The sequence below is a fragment of the Panthera pardus genome, unplaced genomic scaffold (genome assembly GCF_024362965.1).
Source record: "Panthera pardus isolate Hobbes unplaced genomic scaffold, ASM2436296v1 HiC_scaffold_22, whole genome shotgun sequence".
NCBI classification, from domain to species: domain Eukaryota; kingdom Metazoa; phylum Chordata; class Mammalia; order Carnivora; family Felidae; genus Panthera; species Panthera pardus.
This window is the reverse complement of record NW_026526788.1, coordinates 61,914,788-61,929,619: the sequence shown is the minus strand read 5'-3', so window position 1 is coordinate 61,929,619 and position 14,832 is coordinate 61,914,788. Positions and strand designations below refer to the sequence as shown.

Here is a 14,832-nt window from a genome sequence, read left to right as displayed (position 1 = left end):
TGTCTCCCTCTCTTTCTGCCACTCCCCCACTCGTGTTCTTTCTCTCTCAAAAATAAATAAATATTTAAAAAATTTTATTAAAAAAAAAAGTGAACCTCTCATAGCCACCCAAGGACTCAGTAGGAGGTTGACAATAGATATATTTCAAAAGTCCCTGAATGGACTGGAAAATCTCCAGTGTTGTACATATGTAATAACTGCCTTGCTTTACCTTACCTGCAAAAGTCTTTTGTCTAAACAAAATATGACCCTGAGGTAAGATAACATCAGTGATTTTCAAAATGGAAATGGTCCCACCATGATTCTTTAGGTCTAAGGTGCTCTTGGCAAATTCTCTGGGGTACATTCTCATCCTCCACACTCCTATATGGTACACAAAGAGTTGATGACCACACCTCATCATAGAGTCACCGTCTACAGTGGAGGGTGATTTCCATCTGTCATTTTTCTCCTGGGACCCTGTGGGAAAAGCAAGAGAGGATGGCACTACCTCACCCACTCCCACTTCCCACCCCCAGCCCTTAGCATTTTCACTGCCGATAGTCAGCAACTGCCCTCTCTGTCTCAGGGCTGCCCCCAGGCTGCTGGACCCTGCTGTGCTGCAGGCAGAAGAACCTTTCCAAAGCAGTCCTTGACCAAAGACTACCAGAATAAGGGTTATAAATACTCAGCTGCCTTCCCCTGAAGGGGACAACTCTGAGATGTCTTTACATTGTCTCCAGAGCCCCCTGTGAAATGTAGCCAGTCTCCCACCATGGAACCTGACTTCAAATTGCACCTAGCTTGATTCCCTTCCCTTCTCAGACCCACTTCCCCACTATTAGTGGGTTTCCTGGGATCACTTCGTGATAAATCACTTCATGGCCATAACTTCCTTGGGTCTGCTTCTGGTGGTGAACTGAGGACATGTAGACAATCCCTCTAAAATCCTACTTCTCTGTATAATCTGAACAAGCATCCTGGAGTCATTAAGTATCCTGCTCCCTGCAGTGGGGACCTTGGTCCCATAGCACAAATGGAATGATCCACTTGTAATGTCCTTGCTTAACCCTGATCTGCTTACTCCTCTATAATTTCAAAGATCACGGAGGTCAAGTTCTTGTGAGGGGGATGACCATAATGTCCTCACATAATATTACTGAATCAGCACCCTTAATGAGGAGACTTTGAACTGACGTCCAAGTAATTGAGGCTTCAACAGAAAGAAAATACAATGGATTCAATGACTCCAAATGTTGGCACGCAGCCTGAAAGCCAAACAGATCCCGGTCCTATATAATTCTGTTCTCCAAGTAGGAGGTCTAAGAAACGCAAGGTCTTCAGAGGATACCAGCCCAAACCCGTCATTTTAAAGTCTTGGTTCCTCTGAATCAAATCCTATGTTAAACATTTCTCACAGTAGTTTTAAACTTTAATTACATACTCTACCAAAGCAAAGATCAAAATCTCTACAAAGGTTCTTTTTTATTTTTTATGATGAAGTATTTATTAGTATGTCTCTTTGGAATAGATTTTCATACCCCAGGCCTGAAAAGAAATTCCACATAGAAATCATTCTCAAAACACTTTCTAAATACTTGAGAGTTTGTCCTTTTTTCTCACCTCATGCAATGACTTGTTAATGAGGAATAATTAAAATAGATTCTTATTAAAAAGAAATGCACTGCATTTCAAAAATATTTTTTAAATGTAAAACCTATACAGCAATGTTTATAATAGAGAAATTCAGATCCAAAGTTTCATCTATACAGAGTGTCTAGACATAGGGTGCATTTCAAATCAATCAATGTAGTAGTAACAAAAGATCTGCTTTATGCAATGTGTCAGTCTAATTGAATGATATAATTACAATCTGTTAATATCCATGTGGACCAAGCAGAATGTCACCACTCTTTTATGTACATGACGATGATAGTTTTGCATTTCTTTCCATCCTGGAATTTGAACACTGATTTCTCTAAATATTTGTGATCCAAGGGATTTGAAAAAGATTCCTCCAAAACGTTTCAAAGAGAATTTCATGAGCTGCTCTACTGGACCCAGGCAGGAGCTTCAGGTTAGGACTTCACTTTGGATGGCCTGTAGAGGGGAAATCCACCCCCAGTAAAACGAGGGCCAATTGGCTTGGCCATTGACAGGGTGTTATCCATGGATATTCTGTCCTTATTTCTGTAAGACAGGAGGTGAAAGTTAACTTCCTTACCATCTTTTTTCCTCTTTCTAAGTTTGGTGTTCTCTAAGTTCCCTGGGTGAGTTAGCCATTGAAAACTGCTTTGATTAAAGCTTCCAGTTTTAGACAAAGTGGTTGTTTAAATCTAATTAGGTGTTCGCTGATAACACATAAAATTAGGGAAAGACACAATTAAACATGCCCTCCTAATGTTGATCTAAATGTGGACATAAGACCTCATTATAACTCAATTATGGACTTGAGACTTCCAACTTGTAATCATCTTCCTGTTTTATAAAACATCTGTTTAGTTCCAAAGATTCATCAGAAGAATCTTTCTCTTGGCTCAGTTATAATGACGAATTCATCATTTATCAACTTTTCTATTTCAAATTTTCAGTGGAAACATAAATATTTACCACACGCGTAAGGTATCTTCATCAAACTTGGACATTTATAAAATACAAATTTTACTATAACTTTAGACAAGCAGAAATTATTATTAGAAATAGTTTAAGATACAAGAAAATCTGAGAAAGATAAATAAGATAGTACATTGGGCAACAGATAAAGGGAGTCCTGCCCTAAAATCTATAATGTATCTTCTACATAGATATCCTTTAAATACACACACATACACACACATTCACACGTGTACACACACACACACACACACACACACACTCAAGTTTCCTGCAGAGGTACCTTAAATTTATACAAATTCCCTATTGTGAATTCAGGGGTCTTACAGAAAACATCTTTGGAACCCCTTTTTAAAAATAAAAGTTAAGCTAATAACTAAGACCAAAACCAATTAGATTTGACAACTGGAAGTGATTTACCTCAGAGGAGAGAATTCCACCTTTTGGGAAAGAATCTGACTAGTTCTACAAACTCTAGACCAGCCTGGGGTTCCAGGACAGGAGAGTCAGAGGCAGGTGGGTGGGGGTGCAGGTCAGGATAGAAACATGATGAAAAGGGTGTTTGAGAAAAATGAAAGAAGGCATAAATGCAAAAGTGGCATGAGTTGCTATTTTATAAAGAGCAAGTGTGGGGAGAACGTCCACAGAGATTATTCTAAATTATTCCATTTGGAAAGAACCTGAAGAAGATTGGTTAATCAATCTAGCAGTTTCTTAGCAGAATTGATTTCATTATTATAAAAAAAAAAAAATCATCCTCCATAAATAGGACAAAAGCTTTAGCCTTGAATGGATCCAGTTAAGAGGATTCCTTCAAGTGCTTGGCAACTTGTCTACCCCCTGACTGCCGGTAGATGCAGCAAGCACCACCTCCTCCAGCCCTCTCTTGCCTTAAATAACCTAAGTTTTCCTTTCTGAAGTAACTTAAGCATAATGCTTCTGGCTTGCTCTAAGCTGACTGATGGGAATGATGTCTCCTTTATATTGCCTTTGTAATGCATTTACAGACCAGCACAATGGCTCCCTCAGCCTTCTCCCTTCCAGTCCACACCATCTCAGCACTCTTGTTCTTGCCTCAGTAAACTTTCATTCAGCCCTTGAATACTTTTGCTCTTCTCCTATGAACCCCTCTCTCTGTCTACTTCCAGTTTATGGATCCCCAACTAAATGTAATTGCCAATGGCACCCTAACCAGGGCAGAATGGCTACAAGTGAGCAATTTAGGGAAAGGAGAGGACAGGTAAAGACAAAGATTCTACAGCTGTGCTACCCAATAGAAGTTTCCACCATGATGGAAAAACTCTCTGTCTAGAGCCTGATGTGGCATCCACTACCTCCATGTGGCTATTTAGCAGTTGAAATGTGACTAGTGCAACTAAGGAACTGAATTTTTAATTTGATTTAACTGTAGTTCATTTTTAATTAAATACCTACAAAAGACCTATGGATGGGGGCCGTGCAATTTTAGTAGATGTGCCAATGGGAGGGACTGAGCCAACAGAATGGCATTTCCGTTGGCTCAACACACTATCAGTGTCCAGAAAACTATGGGTGGAAGGGGATCAATAAGGTCAAAGGTGACTAGGCCAAACTGCAGGACCAAGGTAGGGAAGTTGGTCAGCTCTAGGAAGATAATTAACTGTTTAGCTAAGTGAGCTATTTGTAACTGTGTATACTAGACTGCTGGTCTCCAAAATAGATGCATGTACTCTCAAAAATGAGTAAGATGACCCACAGGGAAGTGCCAAGAAGGTAGTTCAGATTCTGCCCATATTTTGTCTTTAAAAATTAAAAACAAAATCTCAGTTTACTAATATTTACTCACAATGTCATAATAGTATTTTGCATGTGATATACAAATGAAGGACTCCTGGGTGGCTCAGTCAGTTAAGCATCTGACTCTTGACTTCAGCTCAGGTCATGATCTCATGGTTCATGAGATGGGAGTCCCCCACGTCAGGCTCTGTGTTGACAGAGCAGAGTCTGCTTGGGATTCTCTCTCTCCCTCTATCTCTGCCCCTCCCTCACTCACACTTTCTCCCTCCCTCTCTCTCTCCTCTCTCTCTCTAAAGTAAATAAACACTTTTTAAAAATTAAAATAATAGGGGTGCCTGTGTGGCTCAGTTGGCTAAGCGTCCAATTCTTGGATTTCAGCTCAGGTCATACTCTCTCAGTATGCCCTGCTTGGGATTCTCTGTCTCCCTCTCTCTCTGCCTCTCTCTAAAAATTGAATAAATAAACATTAAAAATTAAAATATATCGGAGATATAAAACTATTCTAAAATAAAATTTTGTTTTAAAACTTAACATAAATATATATTTAATATATATGCATATATTGGGGGGGGTGCTACAAGTTCAAAAGTGTTTTACTGATAAGAGTGTGCACTAGAAATGCTTGAAGGCCACTGAGCTGGATTCATGCCTCACACAGGAACTAGCCATGTTGACGTCTTACCAGCTCAACCTTGCTGTCCTAAAATAAAACCAGTGTCTCCACTCCAACATTGAGTCACATCATTAATATCAGTGCTTCTCCAGCTTAGATGTGCATGGACATCACCTGAGGACTGATGTTACTGCACATTTCTAAGGCTCATCCAGAGCCTGCTGAATCCAAACATCAGGAAATGGGGCCTGGGAACCTGAATGTTTAATAAATCCCACCAGTGATTCTGTATCAGGTAGTTGCTAGACCCTACAATAAGACAGACCCATAGGAATTAGCTCAAATTTTTAGCAGGATTTTATTCTACCAAGGAGTTGGCATCAGAATGTGGAACAGGGGAATATTCTGATTTATCAGAAGGGCAAATTTTTACTGGCAAATCAATTTGCATCCAGTTACTTTAAATAGCTGTTTGCCACTAATGAATCATAGGCGGATGTACCTCTTTCCCCATGTCCCTGCAATGCCCACGTGAATGAAACACCAAACTTGGCTTAAACCCGCAATGTGAGTACTACAGAATTAACTAGATGAGTTGGGTAATGCCACTCAGCCAAACCAAGGTTCAAATCTATTGATTCATCCAAGTCCACTCTCTCACCCTAGCATTAGGCAAATGACGAAAACAAAGTGAAAAGAACATTCACTCTTCCACATGCAGGCATCCTGAAACCCAAAATGTTAACCTGAGATCGCATTATCATCTCCTAGAAAAATAAGAGCTCACGTCAATACCCCCAGCAGATACTGAAGTCAGTTATTAGACATAAAGATGGTTCAGAGCTAGATTATCTAAAACATAGGTAAAAGTTATTCGTGGGCTCATCATTATCATGGCACAAAATGCATTATTGAAATGCAGCTTTACCAAGCCTAAACCCCTTAGCAAAATCACCTGTGGTTTTAAGTGTGGACATGCTTTTAGTTTGTACAAGCCTGGCTGTGAACCTCATTTGCAAACACTGTCATGGCATAATTATCTCCAAACCATAAGAACAGTGGGGCGGTGGGGGCGGGGGGGGGCGGGCAGGGAAGACTACATACATTTCCTCTGCTCCGTGTTAGGTCCATCAGTGAGCAGATATTAATGGATCCCTGTTAGGGTCCTAAGGAGAGGCCTCAGTATCAAATGAGACATGCATCTTGCCCTGACACAAACCAGGGGGGGACCTGTAAAATGTCATTTGTTCACCCTGTTACCGACTTTAACCCAGTGGATTCTGTGACTCCATGACTGTCTGCCAATTATTTTCTTATCAGCAGGTAATAGGCACAACAAAATTAGAATAACATTTGACTAATTCTTACTTCTGAGTGTATTCTTTACGTTTCTGAGCTAGGTATTTCTTCTTTAAGTTCATCAGTTCATTGGTAAGTTTCTCGATTTCATATTTATATTCTTGGCTCTGTGATTCGTACATATTCAGCTCCGAAGACAAAACCTAATGTGACAAATAACAGCAGCATTAACAGAAGATATGCAGTGAGACAATATCCTTTCCTGAACATTTTTCCTAATCTGCTGCCATTTACCTCACTGAGGCTAGTGTTACAAAACCACGCCCAAGTCTAACAGCTAATCCTCGCACTTCCGCCAGCTCTCAAGATCTGCACCGAGGTAAAAATCCGACTGAGGTCTGAAGTCTCATAATCCAGTGACAAACTTAACAAAACCTCTGCTTAAAAGAAGTATCAGGCCACATTCAACGAGGCTCACACATGAATGGTGTAATGTGTTTCAAGAATATGGTGAGTAGAGACAGAAAAACTCCCAGGCATGCAGGATAAAATTGCTTTTAAAGCCTTTTTAAAAAGCATTCAGAGAAGTCATCACTAGGGACAGTGATTCATTTGAGGATTATGGTAAAAAATTATTCTGGAATCATCCTGCCACCACCACCACTAAGTAGGCATTCAATTTCTGTGTTTTCCTAGGTTGCTGTTCTGCTAAATGTCTATCACCTCTTTACTGTGCTCTTTGGGACTCTTCACAGGTTCTTTCTTTCTCCAGGCACAGTAACGCTTTCTCCTGAGAAGCAGGGAGCTATGATATGAACGCAAGAGAGTCCAGGGAATGTGTAATAGGAACCCTGATTACCTGCCTCTTCCACTATGGTGTTCAATAGATGCTGCTGGTCTTGGCTGGGCAAGAAGGGTGGGCATTTACTCACCTGACCAGGATATGTAAAGCATTCCTGAGCTAGGGGCACACCTCACAGAAATCAAACGGAAGAAAGGAAGGTTACCATTCTAAGGGGCATGCAACAGACTTAGACTTATTTTTTCCTCTTGCTCACTATTTTAAAAATTTGCACAAAAGGAGGATCTTTGTCCTTTGAGTGTTTACCTGCTTCTAAACTCTTTCCTTTAATCTCTATGAAAATGATTCTGACTATGTTATCATGAGCTAAAGAGTAAGACTTTCATGTTGGGAGAAAATCTGCCTAATAGTTAAGCAATTAGGAACCAAGGTTCTGTTTCCAAACAATGAATATAGCATTTCCTAAAAGAGTCCAGATAATGAGGACAAACTAGCAGACAGGCTCAGTACCACCACCTCTGAACCTCTTCCACGAGGGGTCATATTTCCTCAGCGCAAAAAAAAATCTAGATTTCCTGAGTTAAACGGTTAAAAATACCAAAAAGCTCCTGTGAGTCATATAATACTACCCAGCGCTAAGTGTGGCTATCTGACAGTGGCATAAAGACAGACCTGTGAGAAAAGGAGCTTTTATTTTATTTGGAATACTCAATTGTTGAGAAGGGTGAAAATGATCAAAAGATTATGCCTCATGCAAAACTCAAACTACGTCTCAGGATACTCGTGTGAAATAAACACTGTGAGTGAGAAGTTGAAAATTAATGTTCTAATTACACTTCTGTTTCATCTGCCTTTTTAAAGAAGAAGGATGTGCTTGTAAAACGTGCTACTTGTGAAGGGATTAGCACTATAGTAGTTGATTTTACCCCAGGCAGAAAGGCAACAATCATCGCCCTTGTCATGCAGGTAAGTTCCAGAATTCAGCTGGCGTGTGCTACATTCTGTGCATGCGTGTGTATAAGACTTCTCTGACGTGCCAAGAATATCTAAGTACTTGTTTGGGAGGTAAAGCTCCAAATATAATGGGAACACACAGTTTCTGAGAAAACTTTTTAAAAAGCACGTGCAATAATAATACATTCCATCTCCCCAGCTGACGTTCTTAAGTCACCGAGAAGGGAAATTATGCTAACAGAATTCTAAAATGATTTTACTTTCCTTTCATAGCAACTTATTTGAGAGATGGTCATGAAGGAAGGCCCTGGGGGCTGGGCAGTAGCCCGTGCTTTCTGCACGTTTATTTCAGGTGGAATGGAATTGCAAAAACCTGCTTTGGCACAGTGGTCTGCTTCGGTGGATGATGGTGTTAAAATATTTCCTCTGCTCTTCCCCACCAACCACATCCTCTACCTCATCTTGAGGTGGTCCCTACACACCCCATCCCCCGAATTTCCATTCTGTCACCATCACCCTCTCTCCAACTCTTTCCTTACTCGCTCACCACCTCCTTTCAGGAAACAGAGAATTGTGAGGTCTATTAGTCTACATGCTGGGTGGGGGGGGTAGCTCTGAGATGTGCCCTGCTCCTCCTGGGACTGGAATTCTAAAAGAAAAAAAAAAACAAAACAGGCCAACCTCCGTGGAGTGTGGCATTTGGGAGCTGGGCTCCTTGTACTGAGGGCTTGTCCGGGTCCCCAGCAGGTGGCCGTCCTCTGGCCAGGAAAGCACTGAGGCTCCCACTTACTTTCAGCTGCTTGGTCTTCTCCCGCAGCGTGTGACGGTAGATCTGTAGCTGTTCCGCAGCCTCGGGGCCGGGCTGCCGTGCCAGGATGTGCTTGAGTTCCACATATAGTTTCTCTTTTTCCTGGTGGAGAGCACACCCACAAGGGAGAGAATCAGCCCCGTCAAGACAGAGAAAGCGCCTTTGCCAGCACGGTCAGGAGAACGTGGGGCCACCTAGGTGACTTCAGAGTGCCCCACCGAGTACATCCACCATACATTCTATCAAGAGAGCATCGAGCCAACCCTGGCCAATGGCTTAGGATGTGCCCAGCATTTGGATACAAATAATAAGGCAAATGAGGAAGGGAAAGTCTCTGTTACCTAAGCTTATGATCCCATGACCAAGAGACAAGGGCAATGATGCAAGATTGGGGCATGTGCTGTGGCCAGTAAAAGTAGGGAGTGGGGGAGGTTTCACAAAAATGTCATTTGACTTGTTGCTTGAAGAATGAGTAGTAGTTTTCCCCAAGTGAAGGGAGAAAAGAAAAGCTTTTTAGGCCAAAGTCCAGAGTTAGGACAAGGGAGAAGTGAGTCTAGTTCAGTAGGTGCACAGGAGGAAGTAGTGGAGAGAATAGGCTGGGCTCAGGTACGTTCCAGGCTGTATGGTCTGGGAAAGGATAAGCCATGCCTGGGTTTGTCTTCAGAGGAAAAGCTCCAGCAGGAAGGCAGAGAACAAAGTGAAGAGACTACTCAGTGTACCAGGATAAGGAGAAGATGAAAACAGATGGACCTAAGGCAACTAGGTTGGAAAGGAAGTAGATATGAAGACATTCCCGAAGTAGAATCAGTGGGATTTGGTGAAAAATCAGACAAGTGAGGAAGGAAGGAGCAGGGCCAAGAAGACTCCAAGGCTTCTAACATGGATACTTTGGGGGCTGGAGGGTGATGGTGATGGAGGCAGGGAGGCTAGGAAAGAAGGAGTGGGGAAGGAGGGAGGGAATTGTCCCCACATTGTCTCCTGATTATCAGTGGGTTCCGGATATATTGAGCTTGAGATACAGTGGGATATCAACAAGAGGAGTTGAAAATGAGGTCCCAGAGTTTGAACTGAAGAGCAAATTGGAACTGGTGGTGGGTTATGGCTACAGTCATGAGAGCAGCTCCACCAACCAAGGATGGCCTCTGGGGTGGCCAGGAACTTGAGGTCTTTGGGAAATCCAGCATATCAGGGGAGGTAAGGAAGAAAGACACAGAGAAAAGGAACAAAGGAGAGTAACCAAATGTCCCCCAAGCAAGAAATGGCAGCGTTTAAAAAGGGAGGCATCTGGGGCGCCTGGGTGGCTCAGTCGGTCCAACTTCGGCTCAGGTCTTGATCTCACGGTCCGTGAGTTCAAGCCCCGCGTCGGGCTCTGTGCTGACAGCTCAGAGCCTGGAGCCTGTTTCGGATTCTGTGTTTCCCTCTCTCTCTGACCCTCCCCCGTTCATGCTGTCTCTCCCTGTCTCAAAAATAAATAAACGTTAAAAAAAAATTTTTTTAAAGGGAGGCATGATTTGATGGGTCAATGATATCAGATGGGCTAAAGAAAAAACCTGAGAGGGACTGAAAAGGGCCTTGGGGGAGGGCTGTTAGGATGATACCACTGACCTTAGAGAGGTTGCAAGAACATTTGGGGAGCAAAAGTCACAGAGGCTGGAAAAAAATCAGAAGGAGGAAGTAAGGAAACTGAGTCTTTTAAGCAATATAACATGGGAAGAACAGAACCCTGGAAGTGGTTTGAGAGAATAGGTAAAAAGCCATGAAAACTAGGATGTGCACATTTGTAGAAAGAACGGGCTTCCTAGGCACCCAAAGCAAATCATAATTTTGTAATTAAATTTAACCAACAAACAATATAGAATTCCCATTTGTACCCTAAAGTTTAATTGCTTGTAATGTGTTTTCAGATTCTTGAACTAAAGATACTACATACAAGGCAAGATTTATTTCCTAGGCATCTCAGTTCCAGATTCCCATTTCTCTAAACCGCAATAATTTGAACAAACATTGATAAAGACTAGTGTGTCTACTCATTTGTCTCTGTACATATTTATTTCCCTAAGGTAATTGTGTTAAAGGAAAAAAATATAAGTAAAAGCCCTCTCAATAAATGACACATCCAGGCAAATGGAAACTAATTTCTACCTGGAGCTAAGTCTTCTTAGCATTGCCATCAAATAATCTGTTTTTGACAGAGAACATGAGAGTCATTAAAAAAAAATCGGTAAAAGAACATTCATTAACTACTCATTGTTACCATTTGCTTTGGATTTTCCTTTCCCCCTGGCCAAATTATAGAAATTTGCTCACAAAAAAACATGACTCTACTTTCAAAAGAATGTATGTAACTTAAGAATTAGTTGGATGGTGGGGCACCTGGGTGGCTCAGTCAGTTAAGCATCCCACTTTGGCTCAGGTCATTATCTCACAGTTTGTGAGTTCGAGCCCTGCATCGGGCTCTGGGCTGATGGCTCAGAGCCTGGAGCCTGCTTTGGATTCTGTGTCTCCCTCTCTCTCTGCCCCTCCCCCACTCATGCCCTGTCTCTCTCCTTCAAAAATAAACAAATAAATAAACATTAAAAAAAAAGAATTAGTTGGATGGAATAAATTCTGGAGAAACATGTATCGAAATATAATACTCACCATTTAAAAAATAATTCCAGAAATGACAAGTAAATCCAAAATCCCACGCAAAAGAAAAAAACTTGAACAAATAGAATTACAAAGTGGTGATTTTCCTTTGTTGAACAACACCTCCCATCACACCTTACAATATAATCTTCCCAGTAAATGGATGTAGCAAGCAATGGGAAAGATGTCAGGAGGTGAGTTTATTTGTTATAGCCACTTAATGCGTGTTCTGTTGGAAAAATAACACTTCTGACAAGGCTTCAAGATTCAATTTGGAGAGGGTAATAAATATGTGGAGAAGCCCATGAAACTGTTTCATCCATTTGTTTCAGCTCCCCTTCCTCCGTACCAAATTACAGGTAGACTTGAAAAGAACCCCACAATGACAAGGAGGAAGCAATCTGGTTTGGGATATAATAGCATCTTAAACTGAAAAGATAGTCTTAGTCCAAGAACCTTAGAATGTTTCCCAGGTGTAACACTTTTCAACTGCTCTTGGCAGGGAGGACAGAGACACAGAGGAGAAAGGCTGGAAGAAGCAAATATTGTTATCTAGTCTCATAAGTGAGCATCCCAAGGTCAACAGGAATGAACGGTGTATCCTTAAGACCAAAGTGTGATAAATCAAAAATCTACTCATGATATACTCATGAATCACTTTTTCCATGTGATGCCTCCTGTGGGGCTTCAAGATATGTTATAACGCTGAAAGAATTTGGATGAAATCATGCTGCATAATTCCTAAGGGCTTCATGATACTATCAGTAGAAGAATGGAGCCAGAAGGTGAAATCAGGTTCAGAGCCAAGTTAGAGCACATCGAGGTAAGAGCCTGACTCAGCTCCCTGCTCTCTGGACCTACACCAGCCGAATGGGCTCTGCCCACACCCTCTAATAGGTGTGTAATCTTCACATACAGAGTGAATGATGCTGCCATTTATCCTGCCTTCTCCTACCACCACCTCCTGGGGTGTTTTCAAGGCTGCAAAAGGAATTGAAATGGATTTATTCTAAAGAAATAACTCAGTGACTGAACAGTGAGAACCCATAAGTGTGGAGAAAAGTGAAGAAGCAGAGTGAATTACCATTAAAACTGTTGGCGTATTCAAAGTCGAAAAGTTCTAAGAGTTAAATAACCCAGGCCAAGTGATGCATGTGTGTTCATGGTGGGTGGAGAGAATCCCAAATGAAACTTCAGGGACCAAGAGAGTGGAACTAGGAAGAGCAGAGGGAAAAGGAGTGGGGGGTACTGGCTAAAATGCATTACCCGGCTTCAACGTGCATGAATTTTGGTCTGTGTTTACAATGGAAAACCTAACGGATGAAAGCAGAGTGAAGGCTGGTCAGCATTAATATTCTAGCTGTGTGTATCATACAGATTTGTATTTTGGGAGAGCATGCTGGTAATTTAGATAAATATGGAGTGTTTGATGGATTGAAGGTCTTAAGTACGATTGTTTTCCAATTTATTTCTCTCCTAACCCTCTACAAGGGCCAACCAAGCTCTTCAAACATTGTGCAATGGTGTGTATAATAACCCCATTTAGAGACAAAGCGTGCAATTCTATTATAAAGAGAATCTATCTTATGCAACAGAGAGACTCATTAGCTGTCCCATGTATATTGTCTCCATAAGCCAGCAGTGGCAGAACCAGCTGCCTTGTGATACATATCCTGTCCTTCTTCGTTAAGCTGCATCCATTTCTTTTTAAACCAAGTCAATTAATTTGTCACTGGGTTAGAAGCACCATATGTCAGTGAAACATCATAAGAAAATCATAAATAGTTTATTATTTCCCCACCAACAAAAGATTGCATCTTCAGGTTGGCATTTCTTTATACAGAGTTTGTTCATAATGTACATCAATATTACTTTGTAGCATGCCTCACTCTCTAAATTATTTTGTGAACAGCTATACTGGAAAAAGCCAGACTATTAACATCAGGAGACTAGCTTTCTCTCTGGCTGAGCACAACTTGCAAGCATAAACCATATTATGTCCATCCCTGAAATATTCCCTTGCTAGACATCCAATTCTCCCAGTTGGACAGACTGTCAGACACGGTTATGGATTCTTTTGCTACAAGAACTCTCCGCTAAGGTGTGCTGGATAACAGTATGGTTCATTGTTAATATTGGCTGAGTAGAGTGGTAAGAAATTAATTACAGTATTAGCTTCAAATAATGCTGTCATTACATGGTGACAGTCTGTAACCCCAGATTGGAAACTCCAGACACGAAGTCACTCAGACTTCAGGTCTTTGTATTTTATCTGACAACGAATTAAAAGTCTGCATTCTGAACAGTCTATGCAAATAGGAGTCAGTGCTATTCTGGGTACAATTCAGAGGAAGAAATTGAGTTGCTCACAGAACTCCTTTCCCTACCGAGCTACAATTTCATATTCACTGTCTGTTTACATTCCCTGTCTTTGGCTCTGCATCTTCAGCTGAAAACAGAAGGTAGTTCACATTCAATGTGCACCTTAACACCTCTTTTTCCTCAGCTCGCCTACTTGAGGCAATAACTGACTAAGAGGAACTAATTTATTCTGTTTTGATCTGAATCTGTGCTTGGCAAATGCCAGTGCATTGATTCTGCTCACCCTGGATTCATCAATTTGTTTGGGCGAGCATTGCAAATAATCGCTTCACCCCATGAACTGGCTAATTCATGTGAATCAGGCAGCTTTGCTCCTGATCCAAAGTCACACGCTTATCTATACCCACCAGGGTGAAAGCCACTCACTGGGATGCTTGAATACCATGTACTCCAAAGAAAGAGACACTACCACCTTGTCTTCACTCTAGCTCACCCAATGGGTTCAAGATGAAGTTGATTCTTTTTTCTTTAAATGCCCCACTCACTACTTCTGAGAGAACCAACCTCAGAGAATATACAGAAAATCTCTTTTCCAAAATGTCAAGATATCAGTTCTATTACTTCAGTATTTAATCCATATGAATCCATTCTTTCTCTCCAGTTGCCTTATGAGCCTTTAAGGTCAGAACTATGATGGATCTTTCTATATGTCCCTCATACCTGCTATTGTGTTCTACTCATTCTAGATGCTCAATAATTTTGTTGCTTGTCAGCAAAGTATATTGACAGCAAACTATATCCATCATATTTTAATAATACACATCAACAGAGGTGAGATATATTTATGTTGAGAACTTTTACGTGAATTAGATCAGTGGGTAACAACTCCCAGGTAGCTGAGCTTGTATAATTCACCTTAATGAGCTAGCTGGTCCTATAAACCACATACCTTTGAGTGAAATGTTTTCAACATGTATATTGTGTATAACTCAGGAAAATACTTGATATACAACCTCGATCTCTTAGTAAAATGTTTAT

At 41.2% G+C, this 14,832-nt stretch overlaps 1 protein-coding gene across 1 annotated transcript in view; it reads right to left on the bottom strand.

The window, feature by feature from the left end:
- Positions 1 to 1,445: 1,445 nt before the first annotated feature.
- Positions 1,446 to 14,832, bottom strand: part of CFAP58 (cilia and flagella associated protein 58) — a 105,934-nt gene continuing 92,547 nt past the window's right edge. The window contains exons 16-18 of the mRNA XM_019459373.2: positions 8,827 to 8,946; positions 6,350 to 6,483; positions 1,446 to 2,169 (exon numbers count right to left, since the gene is read on the bottom strand). Coding sequence (XP_019314918.2) covers positions 2,058 to 2,169; positions 6,350 to 6,483; positions 8,827 to 8,946 — 366 coding nt within the window. The 3' untranslated portion in view covers positions 1,446 to 2,057. The remainder of the gene's footprint in view (positions 2,170 to 6,349; positions 6,484 to 8,826; positions 8,947 to 14,832) is intronic.